Here is a 24,629-nt window from a genome sequence, read left to right as displayed (position 1 = left end):
TTCCCACCTGTCTTTGGCACAGTGACCTTTGGGTTTTACGTTGTGCTCCAGCGGGTGCGTGCGTGAGGGGGCAGCGGGAGGGAGGGGCCTGAGCGGACGCCATATATGGGCACACCACCGACTCTGCGTTGCTATTGGCTGAGGGCCTTATGCAGCTGCTTGTCAACAAGATGGCCTTCCTCCTCCTGTCGTTTTCACACTGATTATTTTGGTATCCCCGAGAACATACCGTAAAAGCTTGTGTCACTTCCAAATAGATAGTGCGAGAGCGACTGCTGAGAGTCCTAACAAGGCGAAGAGTCAGTGAGACAGTTTTCAGACAACTGACAGGTTCACGGGCTTCGACAGCAGCCGCCGCTTGACGAGGTTGATCCTGGAAATTAGCTGCTGGCTAATGTCGACGTTAGCAGGCGAGTGAGCTAGCTTAGCTACGTGGACACGGATAGTTACCAAACAAACTGCTCTGGGCAGAGGGAAATACGGCGAGGAAACACTTTGTCATCGACAGTTTCCAAGTCGAGGGGGTTGTCTGTTGAGATCCACACGGCAAAGGTGAGTTGAATTTAACGTTGAGGTTATTTTTTAACCATGGTAGCCTGCTAGCAAGTCATGTTATTATGCAGGTAAAGTTGTGCTACCCAGTTAGCAAGCTCGTTAGCTAACGTTAATGACGGCTCTGTTTAGGTAAATACTCATGAATTAAATGGATGAAGTATTTCTTTGTGGGACCGTAGTTGGTTTAGACCTAGTTAAACAACATATCAGCTAGATGTAGCTTATCTCTCAAACATATTGCTTGACTCTCTGTAAGCTAGCTGTTAGTGTTTGCTACTTGTTAACCAGCTAACGTTATTGGGTAAGTCAGACAATCTACCAGGCGTTCAAAGGTGATCGCTGCAATTAAAGTTGTAACCGGAAGAATACTGTCGCCAATATTTATGGTGTTTTTGTAGAACCACACTCGCAGGTTGTCACTACAGAAGTTGGCAGTATTCCCGGTTGTTTTGTCAGGTTATAAGGTTATCTAAAACATGATGAAGTGACCTGCAGGCCTTAGCTTTTAACTTGGAAATTTGATTCACAGTAAATACCAAGTATTGAGAGATCCTGTGTTTTATTGTGTGTTGTGATATTTAGAATAAATGATAACTAAATTGGTGCACTGCATAACACAACTCAGAATGGAACTAGAGTGATCCTGCACCATATTAAAATATAATGTTTCGCTTTTGTTGGGCTTGAAGCAGCTCACTTGCATAGAGTGCGATCTGTTTTGGTATAGCTCGTTCGTTCACATGTTCAGGTAGGATTATATACTGTGTGTGGACACAGTGGCCTTTGTGATTGTATTATCAAAAGTCTGTGTAGCTTGTGACAAACGTGCAGAGGCTCACAGACCTGCAGCCCAATCAGCCACTCTCCCTGGGTGTCCAGTCAGGGAAGCTACTCCTGATATAATTCCTGGGCAAACTGCTGGAGTGACGCACTTAACACTATTGTCTATTGGCAGTTTGCACTGGAGCTGCCCTGCTGCTGCATTGTTTAGGCTGCACATGCATAGAGGGAGATTGTGCAAAGATTTTTTTTTTTGACATGCTTCATTATCATTTGTTAGCTTTTGGCTGTCTGGCAGAAATGCTGTGAAACGTAGTGCAGGAGAGCTGGAAGATAGTATGAGGGGGCTGAGTTGGAGTCCCACTGTTTCACATCAATGAGGCTGACTTTAGTGAGAGTAGCCTAAGACCTATGAGATGATTTGGGTAAAACCACTTAAAATTTTAAATTCCAAACTTTGTGCACCATTTGCTAATACAACTAGTTAAATTGTGTTTTCTGAACTGTTTGCACCTACCCTAGTGAAACCATCATCCTGGTGAGAGTGAAGGTCTGGATTTGTATAGGGAAATGACCCATTCCAGCAGAAATTCAGTTTTAATGTAATGGATACACCTGTCAATCTCTCACTATGCAAACATCAGGGTAGTGATTATGAACAGATCAATACATTTGTGTGTATATGTTCTGTGCAGTTGTGTATTCATTTTTATCTGGATATCCACATTTCAACTGCACAGACCACAGATAAGCCACAGGTATTCGACTCACAGAACAATAAGAAAGCCATTTGTAAATCTTGACATGTTGCACTATGTTTGAAAAACGTAGAAATCAGAATATAGGCACACTGTCTTATTGGCAAAATGTGCATGTATGTAGTTTAAATAGTTCATCTTATGTGTGGTCATCTGTCACACAGGTTTGGTACCCAATGATGCAGTTTCCAGCACTGTAGTGCTGCTGCAGTGTTGCTGGCTGCCACTGTGCTGGGACAGGATTTGAAGGATTAGGTTGAAGCAGAATGCTTAAAACCAAACCTGGGCCTCCAAGCCTTCATTTACAGAAACTCTTTCAAAAGAAGAGGGGTAAAAAAAAAACAAACAATCAAAGTAGCCCAGTAAACTGACTTTTGGGGGGTAATGTGCAGTACTGAAACCTGAATTAGACTCTCCACGCTGAGTCTGGATGAGAGATAGTGTATGTTAGGTTTCAGAAAGACATATCTTACAAGTGTCTACATGTACATCTACATGTTTTAAGTGTCTTATTTAGTTGTTTGTTTTGGTGACATGTTGCATTGACTTGCATTGTATTGTATAGTGTTACACCTGCCACCTAACCTCCACAAAGCACCTTTGGAAGTGAGTAGGATCAGAAAATAGTGGCTGTGGACAGATAAAGCGTTTCCAAAAGATTAAGCTTGGGTTGAATTGTGATAAATGTTTTTGTTGACAGGATGGCATCTCAAGCATGAAACAGGGATTTGATCAACAGCGCCTGTGAACTAATGCAAAAATTGTCGTTCACTTTGTTTAACTAGTGGCATTTATGCACTATTAAATACTTGGTTCAGTCATCTGACAACAATATCAGTTAAGATAATGTTGGCTCTACTAAACAACCCCACGGAGGGGGAAGAAGAGATTTTTTTTTTTTTTTTTTTTCCCCTTTAATTGCAGATATAGATAAAGTGAGAGGTAATAATTCTGGTCTGTAGTTTAAGCTGGCTGATATTCTGTGTGTGTCACTTTGGACTGGAACTCTGCAGTGGGCAGACTCTTCTGGCCCCTGTTATAATACCGTCCAATCTGTCATGAGACATAGATTGTATGATGCAGTGAGTGGGAGAGAGCTATAAAGGATCATGGAGAGAAAGGGCAGCACAAAAAGGTTCTCTAGCTCTTTTTTTTTTTCTCACAACAGTATAATCTGCCTCCTCTTAGCTGAGTTGTTGCTGTGTGATTATAGAGGAAGCATTTGAATTGGTTCACCACATTGTGTGGGTGGTGTTTTCTTTTTGCACCTCTCTGAGCCATTCCATTAGTTCATATGTACAAGGCACCATCCATTCAGTCTGTCAGAAAGATAACTTATATTGTCATTAAGATTAAAATATATAGACTACAACAAAACTCAGCATGATACCTGGGAATGTCAGTAACAGTATAATGAAAATGGGATACTGTGGGATAAAAACACCTTATCTAAATTTCGGAACATTCTTAGTTGGTCCGGAACATCATTACAATTTAACACACAGATGCTAAGACAGCATGGCTAGTGCATATCCACGTGGTTGTACTTTGTATGATCACAATGGTGTATATTGAGGTGATGATGAACATCTTAAATCTATCAACATTAAACTTTTGGATATATTTTTTTATGATGTGTTGGAGCAGTAAAACTACTGGGGAACTAATATTGATGTTCACTGGTTTGTTGAAGGTTATGAGAAATTTTAGATCAGAAATTGACATGAAAAGTCTTGTCCAGTTTAATCATTGAATACAGTTTTATATGTTCATATATAATGCATAAAAGGTATCTGCAAAGAGAACAGCTCAGGAGTGACAAATGAAGTGCAACTATGAGTTCAAGATCAGCTGTGAGCCAAGCATGTTACTCCATTGCCTCCCTTAAGCATGCCGGCACGTTCCTGGCAGCCCCAGCAGCCCTTGGCATAGCTGCAGAAGCAAAGCACACTGGGTGGACGAAAGGGCCCCCCCCCAATCTGTAACATTGGCTCTTTGGCAGGGAGAAAGGGGTGAGGACAGCTACAGCATTTTCACTACTACCCCCACCCCCTTTTGCTGTTTGCTAAAAATAAATCCAGCATATGCCTGCATGCTCCTCCCTGTGTTGCCTCCTATTAAGCAAGTCCTCTTTGAAGCACTGAGAAGCAGGAGAGGAGCAGAGAGAGAGAGAGGCGGGTCCATTTGGAGCTTTTGTGCTCCATCCTTCGTCCCTTTCATCTGCCAGCAGACACACTAAACCTGAAATGGAATCCCTTTAATATGATTTAGAGGCTCTGAAGCCTGGGAGGTGATCTTGGTACACAGTAGCAAATGTAATTGCTAATTGAGTTCGAGCAGAGTAGGAGGCAGGCCACTTGTGATAAGGTCAGATAGTAGTATCATGGTAGTTCTGTTCTTTCCAGTCTAGTGGCTGTGTTGCTAATGCTCAATGCTAACATCCTGTCTCAGTTGTAGCTCAAGGCAGGTATTCAGTACAGCCTCAGTTGGTCATTGATTGATTGAATTGATCCTGGCACTGATGAGGATTGTTGCTGTAGTGCTGATAAACTGTTTTCAGTTACTGAACTTTTATCTCACTGTTGTTTTTCTCTTTTCTCTCATTCCTTCCCTCCTTCCTGCCTGTACTCCACCCTTTCCTCTCATCTCTCTATTTACTGTTGATGCAGGTTGTATGCCCAGTGTTGCTGGTGACCTGACAGTGCCCATCGGGTTGGCGCTGGGACAGGGAGCCAACAATGAGAGCTCTGACTTGGGGAGTTTGCTGGCCAGCGTAGATGCAGATATGCCCCGGTGGTCCTCATCCTGATGGACCGAGACACCTTCTCCCATATCCGGCTGTGGTGCCCACGCCCCTTTGGCACCTACTCCCAGAACAAAGCTAGGAGCATAGGTTCGGGGGGCAGTGGTGGAGGTGGTGGTGGTGGGGCAGGTTCCCCCTCCCTCTGCAAGGCTGAGGCCTCTCCAGGTGCCAGAAGGACAGTGGATGGAAGTGAAGATGGAGGGATGATAGTTGGGGTGCAGGAAGAGAGTGGTGAAGAAGAGGATGTGGGCTCAGAGAACACTCCACCTGAACCGGAGCCTGACACCAGCTCCGTAACACAGAGCCAGGTCCCTCCACAGTCCACAGCCCCTTCTTCACTTCCCTCTTCGGGGTCCCAGTGTGAAGATGGCCGTGTGCTGTTAGATACCTGGTATGTTATTAAACCAGGCAACACCAAGGAGAAGATTGCCTTTTTTGTTGCACACCAGTTCAGTGGAGCAGGTCAGCCCAGACCCAGCGCCATGAAGGTAAACAGTATGTGCAGCAGTAATTTGTGAAGTTTCATTTTTTTATTATTTCAATTAAATATGAATTATTGTTCTTCTTTACAGGTTAAAGGTAACTGGGCAACTGATTGCAGTAAAGCCAAAAGACGAAGACGGTGCTCCTCCTATGACCCTCCTACACGCTCCCAGTCCTCAGAGCCACACCTTAGCCGTGACTCCTCCCTTGCACCTTCTAGCGCCGATGAGCCACCACTAGGAGGGGTGAATGAAACGGACCTACTGTCGGTGGCAGAGATGGTTGCCTTGGTTGAGCAGAGGACCGCCATGGCCCTCCAGGGGATTGTTGCTGTTCATGGGAGCCACCACCACCAGCCCCCTTCTACCACTCCCAGTCAGGTTCTTGCCCCCCACCAGCACACTCTACTTCGGGGCACAGTGTCAGACCCTGCACATATGGTGTTTGTTTCAGACAGTTCAAATGGCCAGCCCTCCAAAGAGGCCAAGGAGTCATCATCTCCCATCCAGACAGACCAGGAGCTGGAGGAGCAGCAGGAGTCATGCAGAGTAGCCCAGGCCATTGCACACTTTGAGTCCCAAAACCTGGAGAATAGGCTCCATCTTGGCACTGGTTCAGGAACAGAGTGCTCTAATCGAGACAGAGAAAGGCCGTGTAGACAAGGAGGAGAGTCTGGTGTTGTAACCCCTCCTCCACCCCCCAGTCACAGTCACGGTGAGGTTAGGATAGCTTTCCGAGTGTCAAATTTGGACCCGCGGTCTCAGTTGGAGCCAGCTGGCAGGTCTCGCTGTATGTTTATGAGCTGTGGTGGTGGGGGTAACCAGGCAGCAGCCAGGTCCAAAGAGAAAATTACCTGTGACCTCTATCAGCTCGTCAGTCCCTCATCAAGAGACCCCAGCAGCCTCCTGCTTGCCGCCACAACTGCTGCCCCCAAAACAGATGGAGATCACCATCACCCGGACAGGCCAGCTTGTGGCAGCCCAGATGCAACCCAGGAGCTTTCATCTGGGGAGAAGAAATCTGTGAATGTGGGGAGGGAGCGAGTAACTGGCTTCCATGTGGAGGTGGTGGTGACGGGTGCTGTGGACCAGTGTGTGTTTTATGGCAAGGACAGTACAGAGAATGTGCAGGAGGAGACGGTGTGTTTGGCTATGCCTAGTGGGGGGGGGAGTGGTGGGGGCGTAGGAAGCTCCACTGACCATTCATCAGATGATCCCCCCCCTGGACAGCTCTTCTTCCTACAGCCCCCTCGGGGCTCAGAGGAAGATGTGAAAGGAACAAGCCCAGGTACTGGGTCAGGAATGTGTTCTTTGGACTGTGCCAACAACAACGGTCCTGGGGCAGGGGGGACACTGGGATCAGGGGAGCGGGCAACTCGACCAGACTCTCCAGGTGTTGGAGAGGACTGTTCAGACCCTTCGCTGTGTCGTCTCTACCGCCATGTGTCCCATGATTTCCTGGAGATTCGCTTTCAGATTCAGCGCCTCCTTGAACCCCGCCAGTACATGTTGCTGCTGCCCGACCACATTATGGTGAACATCTTCAGCTATCTGCCGACACGCTCACTGGCAGCCCTCAAGTGCACCTGCCACTATTTCAAGGCATTGATTGAGACATATGGGGTGCGGGCAGTGGATTCACGCTGGAATCAAGACCCTCTCTACAAGGATGACCCTTGCAAGCAGTGTAAGCGGCAATATGAACGCGGGGACGTTTCCTTGTGCCGTTGGCACCCCAAACCTTACCACCACGACCTGCCTTATGGACGTTCATACTGGATGTGCTGCCGACGTACAGATAAGGACACACCGGGCTGCCGTGTTGGACTCCATGATAACAACTGGGTCCAGCAACCTGCTGATGGCTCTCAGCCCATCCGCTCTAAGAGGGAGGACAGGAGGGAGGAGGCCAGGTAGAGAGGAAAGAGTACACCTCACACATTCTACTCTCATCTCCTCCTGTGTACCTCCTCCTTTCTCCCCTTTTACCTCTTTTTCAGAGGACAAACGGGAAAACAAAGAGAATCTAGCACTCCTGAACTTGAGTTTTTCTTTGCTCCAGCACTCCTTTCTCATACCTGCCCTCAGTGGAAGGAGGTTGAGAGGTAAAGAAGGAAGAGAGGTGTGTCGCTCTCCTTGCCTTTTGATCAAACCCTCTGTCCCCCACTGTGCTCTAGAGTGGCACCTTTTAAAAGTTTGCATACCAGGGTTGGGGTCCCCTCCTGCTGCTGTCAGTCAGCCCTCTTTTGCCTCTTAGTCATTTGGGTTTTTGTCTAACTCCATACATGGTTATTAGGTAATTCATGTGAAAACTCTGCAGTGTATTTGATTGAGATTAGCATTCATAAAGTGACGCATAGAAATGTAATGCCCCAGACCCTGCTTACTATTTCCAGTACTTGTTTCATGTTCTTATGGTATCGCAAACTTCCAGTTAGCTGTACAATGGTGCTTCAAGGAATGAGCTGCACCGAGTCCAACAGGTGTACAACTTTTCAGTGGCTGAATGTTCAGCGTTGCTTTGGAAATGTGATTGTATAAAGCAAACTTGATTTTCCTTTGTACAAGATTGCCATTTATACCTGTCCTGTACCATGCGTTTCTATTTCTCTGAATGTGCTGTAACGTTGTACTATGTTGATCAGTCCCCTGATAATGCTGCTGAAATCATTGCCTGTGTTGCTAATATTATTTCTGAAATAGCCATACCATTGGTTAATGATACAGTCTCTCCATACTGGCCAGGCCCCGTGGCCACTGAGATCTGTTGTCATTGTTTCAGAGTGGACCCTAACCTTGCTGACCATCACGTACTCTGGTTTACAGAGAATTATGGGAGATGAACTTTGTTGATTAGTGCAGTGGGATTGAATGGGATGAAAAAGAGAAACTTGATGTCACTTTGGAAAGGCCTGATGTCACTTTGAATGGTTTGATTGACTTGCTTGTTTGCCGTTTTGTTTTGTTTAGTTTTTGGCTCTTTTATTGGGGTGTGTGTCAGAATGCTGTTGTCTGCTTTTATTCTTGAGGACTGTGTTCTCCCTGTATCGGTCTGTCTCTTTGGTCTACTCAACCTGCAAAGATGTATTTTTTTAAATACTTCTTTGTTTTAACCCCCCTCGCCCCAGTTCTCTTCCTTTCCTCCTCCCCTCCGTCCTCCGATTCCACAGAGGGCAGTGTTTGCCAAAGCTGTCATTCATGCTTTGAAGCAGGTGAAACAAACATCCACGAACTGCAGAAACTCCACACCAGCTTCCAGCCTTAAAAGCCCCCCTACCTCTTACCCACCCTACAGGAGACTGAGGCGTCAGATACCTCACAGATGATCAAGAGTATTGGGAGTTGCACAGGACCCTGTAAGTGGCGCAGTTTAAGATGCTCGATGGACTCTGTCCAGCTGTGTTGGATCCACCCATGACTCTTTGTGTGGGATTGTAAGATGACCAGTGCCTGGTGATGGCTCTGACTCTTCATTCTTGGGGGGAAAAAAAACCCTTTCTTGCTCTTCCCTCCTCTCCCTTGCTTTTTCACCCCCCCCCCCCCCACCACCCTTAGAAGCTGACAGACTGGACATTTAAGATTGATGTGATGAATGATGCTGAAACTCTGCATGGAGGTGGAAAGATGATTATGGTGATAGTTATGGGAGAACTCTGTAGGTTCCAGACGTGTACAATGCTATTGGGAAATATCTGCTTAAATAAAACAGAAGTGATGGTTTAAACTGGAAATTACTTCCTGGTTTGTGTGATGTGTGATAGATAAATACCAGGACTGAAACTCACATCAATCATTTCTCCTTTCAAATGTGAGGAAAACTTAGCAGAGCTGTATTCAGTCTGACAGAAGTAACAGCTTTCAAGAGTATATGGGACAAAAAAAACAGCAGTGCCTGTATTTTTCTGCTTTAACCACCAAATATTTGTTCAACAATGACAATCTTTTGATTACACTTTACTAAAATGCACATAGCCCTACAGTTTGAATACTTGAGTATTAATTAGTATTCTAGTGTTGCAGAAGTGTGTAGGTGGGTGTTGTTTCCATTCATTTCTTGAGCCAAACTTTGATACAAATCTTATAGCTACTTGAGGCTTTATTGAGTTTGCACTTTACCTGGCTTCAAAATATGTAATTTTATTGTCTCACACCTTCATTTGATTGCTGCCAGCAGGCAAAGATTGACTTGTGATTGAATCAACATGTAACGGTATACAGTAATGGCATTCTAACGTCATAAAACCTTTTTGGTCTGCATTACAGGTGCACTTTAAAAGCTGAGACATGCAGTGATGGATCACAACCTCTAGTTCTCTCAAAAAAAAAAAAAAGATCAATTGCATGATTATTTTGACTTTTGTGAGAGATATCGTCACATGCAGTGTAGTGAAAAGTCACCACCAACAGATGGCAGCACTACTGTATTTATCTTTGAGTTGTTTTAACGTGGACTTGCCGAAAACTGATTGTCCAATTAAATCGAGATAGAAATTTAACATCGACTTTCTGGTAGGAACAAGATGTCTCTAAGCGTAGTATCCCCACAGAAAAACAGCCACAGCCATCATAACGAGAGCATTAGCATCCACAGCATGTTTCCACACAGGGTCCTCACTAATGTCAGGCATCTGCTCTGTAGCCTCAGGTGCTTCTTGGTTGAGATCCTGGGAGCCCTTGGACCCTTCACAGAGACGGCTAACCAGCTGACAGATACCAGACTTTTCCTCCTCCTCAGCCACTGAAGGGGAGAAAGAGTTAGTACTTTACGTAGGTGTATGTTTAATTTTTCTATCTTTGTGCATATGAGTTCCTGTCTTACCTGTGTAATTATTCTCCCTCGTCCTCTCCTGAGTCTCCCTCAGGGCTCTCCTCGCTTTTTCCTCTTGTTCACCGTCCAAATCCGTCCTCTCCTCTTTGGAGTAGCGCAGGCTGAACACTAGACGGTGGAGCTGGAGGGGAAATGAGCTCAATCTCATAAGGCACAAAAACAGGCTATTTGTGAATTTTATATTAACCCTTTCATGCATGAGTAATTAAAGCTATAGTCAGAATTTTTCCCTCTGGGCTTGAAAAACAAAACCTTTTTTTTTTTTTTTTACATGCCTTTCATCACAGCATGTCCACTCAGGTAAGAGTGCATGTCTTTAATTTTTTCACTGAAGAAACGACTTCACAAAACAGAAAAAAATATATACGTAAAAACTATGAAATGATATTTAAAAATGTTAGGTGTTATATATTTGAACTAATTCTAACACTGTTCAGTGCAAAGCAAAATCCCTCCTACTCCTAAAGCTGCTGAGGGTTTCTGGCTTCCTGTTAGCCAGCTTTTTCTTACAGTGGGGGACCAGTGGGTCACAGAATATTGGATGACACACTAGTGTCCACTGTAGTGGGTGATGTCCAACTACACAATCTCATGCACATACAAGAAAACAGCTTTTAAATAGCTGTCTACTATAGTGACCACATTGCAGTAAAGGGTTAAAGCCACTACTCCTGATCAGTAATTATGTTTTCATGTCATGGACATGGACATTGTCACTGTTTTATTTTTTGAGAGATTATACAGTATTAAACTGTGTACACAAACATACAGGATTTAAGGTGCAAGTCACTTACATGTTGATCGTCTATAGGCTCAGTGCAGTAACTGACCAGCAGCACCAGCACTGATGTACAGAGGAAGAGTATGATGGCAAAGTAGAGGTAATGGATCCCACACACCAAAAAGGGGCAGTAAGAAGGGAAAATACAGCTGCCAGTGCCGAACCAGAACTCGGGCAACATCCGGCACAGGCCCATCACCAGACCGCCTATCAGGCCCCAGAACGCGCCCTGGAGGTGAACGCAGACAGAAAATGAAACTTGACATGATCACATGTTACCTGTATGCAGATGCCATCTCACCATTTCATTGACCCTTTTCACAAACACAGCCAGCAGGAAGACAGATGCAATAGGGGGAGCCAAATAGCTTGAGATTGACTGGATGTAATCGAATAGCTGACCACTCTGGGCCGCTTGGACAACTGGGATCCAGCAGATGCTGATGGCTACGATACACAGCACCCAGATTCTGAAGAGAAGAGGGAAAATACAGAAAACCTAGCCATGTCAATTTACAATACAACTATTATTGTATATATTATCCTGAGGCATTTCACGGGGCACACTTCATACATATTGCTTGAGTTAGGTTATTTGATATCCAGAATACAACAAAGAAAAAAGAATATTTTCATATTTAATGGTACAGAATATTAGCTACTGGCCTGTTCCATGCAAAAAATAATGTAAATTTAAAATATTGACCTTCAAGAGTCACATCAGACAAGTCCTAAAGTGTCCTAAGCAGTGTCAATGTCATTGTCTAGGATAGGCAGCATTTACTTAGAATCCAATACTTAGAATCCATTTACCTGCCTACAACAATGAGCTCTCGCTCTGTGGCCTGTGGCCTGATGCGAGTCCAGATGTCCATGGTGAACAGAGTACTGCTGCTGTTAAAGATGGAGGCCAAAGAGGACATGAGGGCAGCTAACATCACAGCCAGCATCAGACCTCGCAACCCTGCAGATACACAGCAGGAAGGACGATGGGTGAAAGAAGAAAGGGAGCCAGAGAAGAGTGTAAAACAGGAAGAAAGGTAGAGATGGGAAAAGGATGGGAAGGGAGGAGAAATTTTCCTTCTCCTTCATCTTCTTTAAAGGGAGTCGTTGTGTGCTTACCGTTTGGCATGATTGACACTACTAGTTTAGGATAAGCAATGTTGGAGCAGCCCACCTCTGTCCCGCACACCTGCTTACATAACTCAGGGACCACACAGCCAACCTCATCTGCAGGTGAATAGAAACAGACACACAAAGTAAAGATAAAGATGACCTCTAACCCAACTCTAACCCTATCCCCATAACCTTAACCGTATCACCCTAACCCACTCATACATAACTCATAGATAACAGTAGTGGTACAGTAACAGTCACGTTGAGTGTGTCTTTTGATAGAAGTGAAGCCATGCACCTGGGTAGAGGACCCTGCTGATCATGCCGGGGAACACCATGAGGAACATGGGCAGCAGTTTAAGGTAGCCACACATGATGCAGCCAGCCTTTACATGGGTGAGACTACGAGCTGCAAGGCACCGTTGGACTATCACCTGGACAAACCCACAGATGGGATGAAGGTAATTTTAATACAGTTTTCCTTATATTAAACGTATGAATGGAGTCCTTTCATTCTAAAGTCTACTATTTGTACTTTAAGGTTGGGTAAAGGTGCATGAGGTCACTAAATGTAATTAAACCTGATTGAGGTTTGAAGGGTCTTAGGCCAAACTGTGAGACTGACTTTTATAATGTAAATACTTCATTTTATATCTTTTCAGGATGATTATTAATCACTGCCAATAACTATGCAAAAGCTCAAAAATGACTTATCTGGTGTTACTTATTTCTCCATGGAGACTAGTTACTGCCTTACTCACATGGTAAAGCTAATTTGATCACTATTGGAGCATCAAAGGTGACATTCACCTGGTCAGTGCACCAGTACCAGCCTCCCACTATAGCAATCCCAAACAACACCCCAGGCCAAGGTAGGTCTCCTGTGGTTGGGTCCCTCAGCAGGCTGAAGGCGTCCTGTCTGGGGGTGTAGCACTGCTGGGAGATGTTGTAACGCTGGGGGTCCATTGAAGAGAAGTTAGCTGGCACAGCAGAGCTGTATTTGGCCAGCAGAGAGTTGTAACCTCCTACTTCAGCAAAGGCTAAAGGGGAGGGGAGAGAAAAGGGTCAGACAAATTATAGAAAAGGAATATTTTTGCGTCGTACTTCTCCATGTAGACTGATTATGAAAAAAGAAGTATTCTATATTTGTCCAGCTCAATAGTCCAGCATGTTGTGTGATACTGAAGCTATGAGTCAGCTGCTGAGTCAGCATATCAGTTCATTGGATCACCAATTCACAACAGGATGAAGCTGTTCTTCCTTCAGCGCTGGTTAATTTCCTACTTTTACCTCGTCTGCCTACTTGTTCGACTTCACACTATGAGTGGACTCTGATAATGTGTTGACCTTTTAGAAACCAAACCAGTGAGGTTGTTGTGTCAGCTGAAGGTGGTGAGCTTTGTGGTTCTGCAGCATAAACACACTCAACACTGCTGCTGTGACATTAATGATTAGTGACCTCAGTTAGTCTCTTTGCTCTGGGGAGGGACACACATTAATACAGACCTGGAGGTACTGACAGGAGGCAAAAACATAACAGAAGGAAAAATATCTATTGGATGATTAAATATGATTTAGTCAAATTTGTACTTACAGAATCCAGTGAGGACAAAGGCTCCGGCAATGATGACGAAGGTTTGAACTGTGTCCGTGTACATCAACGCAGCCAAGCCGCCTGGTAAGACACACACTGTGACATTTAAAGGGATATTCCACTAAAACAGTGGTGCTTTTCCTTTACGCTGTGGGAATTACGACAGATTTGTGTGACAGATTTACAAATAATGGTTAAAACTGAAGCATGAGGGGCTTTTTGTCTGTAGTGTGGATCAATCCGCCTCAAACACTTCATCCTAATCTTTTTTCCCACAATGCAACCAGTCACACATTTTCATTAAAGCATCTCTGCCTTCACATCCGTTTGCCACAGAGATCATCTGTTAAAATGTTTAGTTTCGAGGGCCCCTTCATGGAACAGGGTCCATATTAATACACAAACACACATACCCGTTACAGTGTACAAGGCTGTGATTAACAGAAGAGCGATGACGGCCACGTAGATGTTCCACCCTAAAGCCTGCTGGATGAACACAGCTCCTGAAAACATATCCACCTATGGAGAGGGAGGGAGGCTGTAGAGAAGAAACAGAGACACAGTATGTTCCTCTAACTGTGCAGACAATGACTCACTGAGATCTTGGTGAAGATGTAGAGAAACAAAGAGATAATGGAGAGGTACAGGCTGATCCTGGTCCCTCCAAACCTCTTCTTCAGGTACTGGGGCATCGTGATCACCTAATACAGCACATCACATACAGTGAATGATACACGTTTGATGCTGACAGTAAACCTGCTGAGCCAGGACTACTTACCCCAGCTGTGAGGTAGACAGGTACAAACAGCCAGCCCAGCAGCAGCACGATAAACAGAGCCTGACACGTTAAACAACATATAACACGTGATACGTTAGACCAGGTGTGTCCAACCCTGGTCCTCAAGGGCCACTGTCCTGCTTGTTTTCCAACACTCCCTGCTCTACCCACTGCTGATTACCTGAATCAGGTGTGTTCAGTCAATCAGATGCTGGAAGGTACCAGTTTATTTTGTCTTTCTCCACTTCCACCCTCATCTGAGATGGTATCTTCCAGCTTGTGATTGGCTGAGCACACCTGATTCAGGTAATCATCAGGGGGTAGGGCAGGACGGTGGCCCTCGAGGACCAGGGTTGAGCACCCCCCTGTATTAGACCATGCCTTCTAGCAGTCCACTCTGAATCACCATCGAGATGAGCTACTGTAAATAAGATGCTGTATGCTCCATCTATCAGTCCAGTCTTTAAAGTGGTGATTAATGTTATGTGAGTACAGATATATAGATATGTAGAGTTGATATACAGTCCCTCTTACATTCCACTCAAACCCTCCCACCGCGATGCCACTAGCTGCTCCAGTGCCTGCCAAGCCCACAAAGTGACCACTGCCAATGTTGCTGGCAAACAAAGACGCACCAACCTGCAAAACGAAGGCATTAAAGCAATGAGGAAACATTACAGTGATTTCTTACCGGCCATTAAGAAATCTCTAAAGAGAATTCTGCAGGAAAAAGAATTCATTTGATTTTTATCTAATTTGGATGGAAGTCTCATATTGGCTCAAATGCAGGGGAAACTGGATTTTGTCCCCCATTACGTACATTTAAAGCACATTAGGAGGGATCTTTTAATATCCAGCATCAGGGGAATGTTTACAGCAAAAACTGTGTCAGCATCCACATGAGCACTTGACTATTGTTTTAAGACGGACTTTCAAAATTGTGGATCTATCCTTTAAAATAGTCCAGTTACCTGAAAGTTGACGTAGATCGATTATACTGAGTCGGACCATACTAGACTTTTCAGATCAATATTCAAGTGATGATAAATATTCATTCACATTAATACGTAACATAAGCAACTTGAAATGACGACACTACTTCTAAATAGCCTCAAAAGTACATGTATCTTTGTTATGCCTTAGTATTCATAAGCTAATATCAGCCTATAGGGTGTATTTACCGGTCTAGCTCCACAATAAACTCACCGGCCACCAGGTCATTGTCCGTCCTGCCAGGAAATATCCTCCAACCGTCCCACGATTGGTGCGGAACATTGACTACAACACAGACAGGACAGTTTAGTGGTGTTACCTGTTCCTGTTTATACTTGACATATATATATTTTATTCAGTCATCACTATGTCCTGATGATTACACTCAGTTACTCACATAAACTAACACTCACCCAAATGCCGACACTGATGACCACGATGAAATATCCAATGATGATAGTGATATCTGCTGGGTTGTTGATGGTCACGTTGTCTGATGAGGGATTCTCCATTGTGCCACTTACACCTGCATCAATCAATATATTCTCAGCTTCTAATAAAAGGTTTGTGCCCAAAAACACCCTTATCTACAAAAACAAAGATATAAGAAGTCCCAAGAAATCAAATAACGTGATGCAGGAGAGCTGTGGTGCTCGGTCCAAGTGAGAACTTTGACCGGCAGCGACATGAGCAGATTTAGCAGTTTATTAAATAGAGTAATTATTAACACCATACCATGAAAAACAAGGTTTCAGTCATGTAGTCTTTTATGCCCAAACAGCCACAATCTGTGTCCCCAAAGAAAACATTAACCAGAAATGCTAAAACCTTTGTCTACGGACATATTAACTTACTTTCTGGATTAATATGTCTTCTTCTTTCATTGTTTACACATTGCTGCATTGTATAACTTTGCTTCTCAGTCTGATCAGTGACCAGCAAAGTGCACATACAGTTGTAATAAAGTCACCACTAAAAACATGTAAGCAAAAAGTCCTTTAATCTTTTGATAGCACTGCTTCCATCAAAACATCCATTTGCCTTTCAATTCACAAACTTCATTAGATTGCACAAATGAGGGCAGCTTTACTTCTCTGAATAAACACACAGCACATGGGTGTGGATGTGTGCAAAGAGCTTGAGTTGAACAGATTTACGCCTCGGCATAGAAAACATGCATGCGCACACAATCACTTTTCACATCATACAAGCTGAAAGCACACGAAGGAAAAGAAAAGCGACTTGATGATTGTGGGTGATCATTCCGATATGGAAAATAAAACAGTCTAACATTAATTTCTAGAAACAGAAAAAAAAACCTCATTAAGTGCAGGACTAGTGAAAACTAACTGAATAAGTATTTTTGCTACTTAAGGATTTTTTTGGTCAGTTTCACAATCACAAAACTCTTGTCAAGTGTTGAATCCTGTGGATAGCATCAAATGTCACGAGCCCAGACGTTCTGCTTACTATTCAAACTACTACAACATGGCTCCTCGCTGAGCACAGGAGTGCAGCCTCACTATAAAACCAACACTAGGATTTCATGTTGCTTTAAATATCTGCTCTGCCATAGTAAGCTCTGACCCAACAAAAGCAACTTCCACCTGACACCGAGTGATTAGCGTCTGCTAATGGCAACGGCACGGTAACAGGCAGGAAAGAGCAGCACCAACACCCCACTATCACCACTCCTGCCTGAGGGCACTGAACAAAAAAATGCTGCAATATTGTTTTTGTACTAATTTCACAAAGCAAAACGATACAGTGTTCTGTATCATCCATTGTTTCTGAAACAGACAAGCAGAGATCACAAGGTTTAAGTTAAGTGTGTCACTGGAGAGTTTCGCTCACTAGAAATAAAATTATCTGCTGTGGAAGTTTCACCTTTTTGTTCTCAAGTGAGTCTGGAAAGTCCTAAACAGGAGGTTTGACTGAAAGCTATGAAATAAGTTTGATTCTATTGGTTGGTTGATTCAAAACAACCAAGTGGAAAGTGGTGAAAAGCTGAATTATAAGACGAACATGGCCACAGACTAATTTAACTATCACCCAATTATTGCTTCAGCAAAGCTAAACAGAAACACGTCATGAATCCTGATTCTTTGTCTAGTCTGTACTTACATCAATGTTCAAAATTCTACAGTTCTGTCAGAGAACAAGTACCTGGTGTGCTGTAATGAAAACATGATGGCGAGGTTAACTGAGCCCTGACAGAATAAACTACAAAAATAATCAACTGCTGGTTTTATTCAATTTGAAACCTATTTTCATGTCAGATGTTCAGTAATTTCAGACACAGCTGGCAGTGTTTTCCTACTGCACTTCCCCTCAGAAGTATCTGCATTCGTTTAATTTTAATTTAAAAAAACATCACAACTTACAGCTAAACGCTGTGCTTGCACATCTGCTCAAACATTCTGAGCTTTTCAGAATTTAAAGAACTGAGGCACTTTAAAGGCCTCAGTCACTTGAGCTCTAAACACATTTGCTCCTGTTGGTCTTGTCTCAATGGATAGTACAGCGCCGGCATACGGACACTCATGGTTTCTATGCTGCAGCGAAAACAAAACAAAAACTAACTAAACTTCAATAAATTATGTGCAATGCAGATGTGTCCAGATTACCCATAACCTCCATGCCAAACACATTCAAACGTCTGATGGCAGGAGCAGTTGAATAATTCTGACATGTCTGAATCAAGTAAAGTCAAGTGTTTAGTAAAGAAGCTAAACTGAGCAACAGTCCAGACACAAAGCTAAGTCATCTTGACACAGGGCTGCATGACACTATCATATATTCAAAAACGCTCCCTGTATTTGTTCAGTCAAGTCTTTAACTTACTGTAAATGACGTCACACAGATTTGTAGTCAGAAATAACAACACAAAGAAATTAGTAGGTTAGTATTCCTCAGAATGATTTTCTTCTCTGGCTGAGAAAAAATGGCCCCGAAGGTGTTAACAGGCGATTTGGTGTCTCTAAAACCCATTTTGTCATATTAAATTATTACATATTAAGGTAGGTAGGTAGGTTGGAAGGGGTTTTTAGTTTTTGTTTTTTTTTTTCATGTCATCCAGCCCCATCTGCACTCATCCCCAAAGCCATGCTCCAGTTTTTTGACTTGGTCCATTCAAAACATTAAAAAAATTTAAAAAAAAGATAGTTTCCATCTCTTGAAAAACACATTTCTGACCAAAACATAACACACGTGATGCCACACTCTGGATAGGTTGGTGGATTTTGCACCAATGTTTAGGTTGTACCAAATTTTTGGTAGGTTTTCTGCTGTTTTAAGGGATTAAACTAAAGTCTGAGACGGAAAGATCAGCACAGGGAGACTTTTTCACGGGATGAGAAGCAGTTCTGTCTTCAAGTTAGTCAGTTTTGAGTTTTAAGCCTAAAACACACAGAACATGTTGTACCTCTCCTTGCTGGTTCATGAATTTAGTAGTAAAATGTACACTAAACTTTGTAGTACAGACTTGTAATTCATAGGGTTTGTGGTTGTTTAAACTATGCCCAAACCTGATGAACACTGTTTTTATTTTTTTTCACAGTAGATTTAAAAGACTGGGAGTTCTATGAAAGTAAATCAGCAGATATTATTATGAGACAGTGTACTAGTTCAGAAAAAAGAGGCTCTGACTATGTTCAAATGAAAATGGGCATAAATGTTTATGATGAGTCTCTAATGTGCCAAAGCACAAAGCGCACCATAAAATCTTTCATTTTCTGAGAATTACTCAAAGGACACATTCCTTCATTCAGAGAAGCATCAGCACGTTGCAACAGAATCGATATATCGCCGCTTCCATTTCCAAGTACCGAGTGGAACCCAGGTGTCAGACTCTAATATAAAGGTTGTCTGGTGCAAGTTTAGCCAAATCACTGGAACATAGCCTAAACAGAAATGTGTGTGTGTAAACTAAACCCTGCTGAAAAATTCACATCATTGACATATTTAACCAAATATTACACCAGCAAAACAAAAAAAAACTGAAAGCTTTACAGCTTTAAGGCCCTTTACTCTCTCAAAGGACTTTGCAGTTCTGACAACTAGTGGATTAGGTTACATTCAGGTGCATATTGCCTGTTTTTAAACCAGTTTCTGGTCCACTTGCTCTCTGCCTGTACATTTGACCATCCATAGTGAATTTCACAAGATCTGTGTGAATCCAGTCCATTATAGGCCTACTCTGTGGCTGCACTCCACATGTATAAAATGGTCTTTCCCTTGTGATTTTGTCTGAAGACCAACATTTCATGAGGTCATGGAGGAGCTAATTCAAACTCAGCCTAGAGCTCATCTCTGTGTCACATGAACAGCAGCCTTGACTTCAGTCATACTGGTCCCTGTCGAGCTAGTCGGTGGCCTACTTGCAGTTTTCTTTGGCTAGTCTCAGTCTGGACAGGATGTGTTTCTTGGGGAATTTTAAAGTGGTACACCCGAATTGGCTCACCCCTCCAGTATCCCCAGGGAGTTTTTCACGTCTCTGCACCCAGCTGCGCCAGCCGGGCTTCCAGCAGTACACACTATCATAGAACCGTGAGCCGTTTTCACCGCCCAACACATAAATCCTCCTTTTCCACCTGGCCACACCTCCAGCTGCAATCCTCCGTGGTAGCCCAGGGAATACCACAGGGCTCGGGGCTCGGTCACTTCCACCACCTGCACCCCCACGTTGCTCCGCAGTGACCATCACCCCTCCCCCGGTCACCTCCCTCTCTACCCCAGACCCTCTGCCCTCCCTAAAAAACAGCACACGCCCAGTGGCGTCTAAAGTCTCCAGATTGGTGTAGTTTCCATCCAGGAACTTGGTGGTATCCCTCATGTATCCCCCAATTGCACAGACTCCGCCTCGCACTGCTACTCCTCCAGCGAGACATGTGGCACCGGAGTCCAGTGCCACACGTGTCCAGCAGTCTGTCAGGGTGTGATAAATAAGCACGCCCGAGTGGACCACAGCTCGGTTCTGTTCAAGCGTGGTTCCGCCCAGAAGGTAAAGTCGTCCACGCAGTGCTGCGCAGGCAAAGGCGCGCAGAGGCAGTGGTAGCCGCGGCCCCGGAGCCCACTGTAACGTATTCAACTCCAGGGTCTCACTGGAGTCCAGCAGGGCTGAGCGGTTGCTGCCACCTAAGGCATAAAGTGAGTCTCCACAGCCCAGAAGACCTAGCATAGCTCTGGGCTGGACCATTGAAGGCCGCTCTATCCAACGGTCCAACACTGCATCATATTCATGAACAGCTGCAGACACAGAGCCTGTCCGCAGGATCCCACCAGCTACAAACAGCCTATCACCCACTGCCGTGCAGCCGGGACTAACAAGTGAACCCAGCGGTGCCAACTTCTCCCACTTTCCTGTCCGAGGATCAAAGCAGTCTACTGTGTAGTCTCTTGTAGCTAAATTCTCATCATCCCGAGGTGTAAGGTCCACACAGACGATCTTTTTCTCAAACATGCCCTCCCGTGGTCTCAGAGGGCCCCCAAGGCCCTCACCAGCTGCAGCTGGTCCCAACTCCTGGCTCAGTCTTCGACTCTCTTCTTGGGACAGCAGCCCCGGGCGCAGGTGATGAAGCAGCGCCGGCATGTGGGCATAGCGATCCAGAGGTTGGTGCTCAGCCCAGCGGCGTGCTGCGTCATAGACCTCTGCTTCTGAGTCCACCCCCAAGCGGTCTGAGCTCAGAAGGCTGCCTAAGGTGCCATGGTCAAGTAGGAGGAAGTCTTTCTGCCGGGCTACCCTGGGGAAGTGCTGAGCTACCAACCGCAGGGAGGCACGCAGCAGCAGCTGGTCATGGTGAGAGCGAGCCAGAGAGTACATCCCCAGGCAGTTATCCACTGAGAGGTGCTCAAACAGAAACCTGGAGAGAAAAGACGAAGAGACGGAGGAGAGAAAATAAGGGAAGGACTGATTGTACTACAAAGTCTAATAACTTAAAATATCTGTCACTCATATGGCAGCTGTACCTGGAACACAGATCTTGAAGGGGCATGACCTGAAGCCGGTTTGCAGCCACAAACAGATCTTCAGCTGTGTCCAGAGACAGCCCAGCCTCACCAGTGTACACAAACTGGATGACAGTCTCCATCACAGAGGGCGTCACTTCCTCCAGACGGATCTCAGTGAGGCGAGACTCTACCAGAGGGCTGGTAAACATGGCTCGAAAATAGGGGCTCACAGCAGCTAAGAGGACTCTGAGGACAGAAAAGGGATGGTGTACTATATTAGATGCCTGCTTCTCTCAAACTCACCGAACACATGTGAGCAGAAGTCTACACAAATCATGTTTCAATACGTGTTGAAAGAGCAACAGCTTTCTGCAAACCAGCAGGGCATCTTTCTCTTTTTGCCTCTTGATCTGAAACCAAAGCCGTAACTCACTTTCATCAGGAACAAAACTGGTTTGTATCACAGCTGCTTTATCACAAGTTACTTTTTCCTCCTCTCTCCCCTCCTTCACCCTTTTATCTCTGCTGGGTTCTCTGTTGTAACTGGTGCTGAAATGATTATTCATTTGATCAACATTTCAATAAGCACAACATCAAGGATAGCTCTCTTATCTTTCAGGTTATTTATCAAATTCAAAACTGATGGTTTTTGGTAAGAGAGGAGTTACTTGCTTTCCTTGATTTCATATTGTTGGATAGAGTCTCTCTTTTTAAATCAGTTCTTCTCAGATGAACTCATCAATAAGTAAAATACAAAAAAACAATCAATGTCTTGTTTAAAGATTATGGGGGCACCTGGGGTCAGTCAGCACAGGGAAAAGGGAGGAAAGAACAAATCATTCTACTTGCAATAATGTTTTAGACCAGAGAAGGACGCGAGAAACTTCATGGAGTGACTACATATAAACTGTGTTTTGCATATTCAACCTTGAAGACTCTAATGTGGCTTTGTACAGTCTCTGGGAAAGACCATCAGTAAAACTCCCCTACAGCTAAATTATCCAAGTTCATGAATGAAAACCGTTCCCTTTATTTTCCATCATATATTCTGCAACAATAGTTGATTCTAAGGCATGACAGTAATAGCAACGTACAACTGGAATATGTCATTATTTGTACATTTAGATATTTTTTTCTTTCTCTGGATGCATAATTGGAGTTGATGCAAGCAAATGTTTGGAAACTGACTGAAAATTCAATGAAGATGTATTTCCTGTGAGCCTGGAGGATTAAACACACACAATATTAACACTCTAGGAAATATTTAACACAAATTTCTCTCCAATAGACAATTTGTTTCCATGTTTTCCCCTCATGTAAGGTCTATAAAAGCAGCAACTTAAGTCATCAAATTAAATAAACACAATTCTCACTGCTCATACAATGCCCATGGTCTCAGAATTGTTAGCTGTGTTTTATACAAAAACATGACAGGGCTCCAGCTTCTATCAGTTTCCTCTTCTACATCTGTGTGTATGACTGGAGACACAGTGTAACAGCTGCCTCAGTTCAGAGCCCTGATTTAACACCGGCCTTCAACTGAACGAACAGTACAAAGAGTGTTACAAAGCTTTATCTTTTATGTCTCACACAGGCATTGTGTTATTCTAAGCAATTGAAGAAATAAAATGACTACGGGTTTATTTCATAAGGAAATTAGCGTGACCAGAAAAAAAAAATTAAATCATGTGACATTTTATAGAGTAAATTATTGGCTAAAAATCTATAAATCATATTAAGCCCTGTCTGTTTGACTTCTCTGTGTATGTGTGTGTCCATCAGTGTACAGCTCATAGACCCTGGCAGATGTACCTGTGACACATGAACTTCTTTCCCTCAACAAGCAGAGTAACATCGCACAGCTGCTGAGCATCCAGGAGCTGCTTTAGTCCTAAAACAGCAGAGAGAGGAAGGAAAAACAGAGATAAGGGTGAGTAAGAATCAGAACCAGCAGAAGTGTAGAGATAAAAGCAGGATTACACCATTTCTGTCTTGTCACTTGCCTGAAATGAAGATAAAAGAATCATCCTACTAATCTCCAAAATCACCAAAACATCCTGTCAAGCAGTCAAGCCCCTATCTTTTTTTATTTATTTTTGAGTTCCTATTACCATGTGTAATGTAGTCGCCCAGCGGGGTGGTGCTGTCATCAGGGAAGTCCTCCTCCTCTGAGTCGCTGTCCGACAGAGGCTCCCCTCCTCCCCCGTCCCCGTCCTGCCATGGCTGGGGACGCCAGGTGACTGTGCCCCCACGCACAGCATTCATCTGAGGTACACACACACACACACACACACACACACACACACAGTGAGACATGATAATTACACACATGCAGGTTAAACACTGCACTCAAGAGCTATTACTAATTGTGCCTATGTGTTATAGACATGTAGTTAAGACTTATTTCTAGACAAGGTTCATAAACAGCACATGAGCATTGACCAGATTTATTTTCACCCAGACAAATAACTGTTGACCACACATTTACTCCTGTTTCCATTTATATTATGGGAAAAGGCTCATGGGTTATAATACCAGGTGTTGCATCATGACTTCATCGGTCTGCTGTCATTTTCAGCCTTTACCTTTGCTCTTCTTCTCGTTTCCACCGTGAAAGCTGTTCGGGTCTCACTTTCAGCAGGAATTGATGAGGCACTTTGCAGCCGGCTACCCGTATCCGACGGCCCCGTTAACCACCGGAAGCGTGCAGATGCTTTCCCGGCTCACGTTTGCTTGACCCGGGTCTCCGGGCTCAGCCGAAAGACTCGTCCCGGCCTGTGGTGGAGACGCACCAGGCTACTCGCTGCTCATCCAGCGCCCCGCACAACAACACCACCACTAACTGACGGACCAAACTAGCTGACAAAGGACCGATTTCCGTCCGGTACAGAAGCTTCTCGGAGCATCACGTACGAGCCCGGCATGGTATTAAACAAACCGGGCCAGCTCGGCGGCGGAACGGCGCAGAATATAGTTTTTAAAGCCTAAAAATGTAGAAAAGACCCGGACTGAGTTCAGCTTCTCTCGGCCGCACTTGTCATGTCTGAACCGGATTACCGCAACGTTCAACTTCCGTTTATCTGATTGGCTGACCTTTGGCTCGTGACGGCAGTTTGGCGCTGAAGTCGTTTCCTGTGACCGGTTAAACTAAAATATTTCCCGCTCACACTTGGACATTTTTTACACGTGTTGCACGAAACAGCTGCTGTTTT

General features: G+C 44.2%; 3 protein-coding genes across 3 annotated transcripts; 1 reads left to right on the top strand and 2 right to left on the bottom strand.

The window, feature by feature from the left end:
* Positions 1–146: 146 nt before the first annotated feature.
* fbxo46 (F-box protein 46) lies at positions 147–9,102 on the top strand. The gene is made up of 3 exons (XM_026291982.1): positions 147–552; positions 4,763–5,384; positions 5,469–9,102. The coding sequence occupies exons 2-3, from the start codon at positions 4,902–4,904 to the stop codon at positions 7,293–7,295; spliced, it is 2,310 nt and encodes a 769-aa protein (XP_026147767.1). The 5' UTR covers positions 147–552; positions 4,763–4,901; the 3' UTR covers positions 7,296–9,102.
* Positions 9,103–9,443: 341 nt separating this feature from the next.
* slc5a2 (solute carrier family 5 member 2) lies at positions 9,444–16,155 on the bottom strand. Its single transcript, XM_026298801.2, has 15 exons — positions 15,882–16,155; positions 15,682–15,753; positions 15,010–15,114; positions 14,476–14,535; positions 14,294–14,398; positions 14,111–14,216; positions 13,698–13,778; positions 12,914–13,143; positions 12,402–12,537; positions 12,110–12,217; positions 11,801–11,951; positions 11,289–11,457; positions 11,001–11,216; positions 10,198–10,327; positions 9,444–10,116 (listed from the first exon to the last, which is right to left on the bottom strand). The coding sequence occupies exons 1-15, from the start codon at positions 15,978–15,980 to the stop codon at positions 9,905–9,907; spliced, it is 1,980 nt and encodes a 659-aa protein (XP_026154586.1). The 5' UTR covers positions 15,981–16,155; the 3' UTR covers positions 9,444–9,904.
* A 296-nt stretch (positions 16,156–16,451) lies between these two features.
* Positions 16,452–24,466, bottom strand: LOC113133703 (kelch-like protein 12). The gene is made up of 5 exons (XM_026312567.1): positions 24,003–24,466; positions 23,529–23,682; positions 23,230–23,308; positions 21,436–21,663; positions 16,452–21,329 (listed from the first exon to the last, which is right to left on the bottom strand). The coding sequence occupies exons 2-5, from the start codon at positions 23,680–23,682 to the stop codon at positions 19,844–19,846; spliced, it is 1,947 nt and encodes a 648-aa protein (XP_026168352.1). The 5' UTR covers positions 24,003–24,466; the 3' UTR covers positions 16,452–19,843.
* Positions 24,467–24,629: the final 163 nt, after the last annotated feature.

Source organism: Mastacembelus armatus, chromosome 13 (genome assembly GCF_900324485.2).
Source record: "Mastacembelus armatus chromosome 13, fMasArm1.2, whole genome shotgun sequence".
Classification (NCBI taxonomy): domain Eukaryota; kingdom Metazoa; phylum Chordata; class Actinopteri; order Synbranchiformes; family Mastacembelidae; genus Mastacembelus; species Mastacembelus armatus.
The sequence above is the reverse complement of the archived record's forward strand: the minus strand, read 5'-3'. Positions and strand labels throughout refer to the sequence as shown.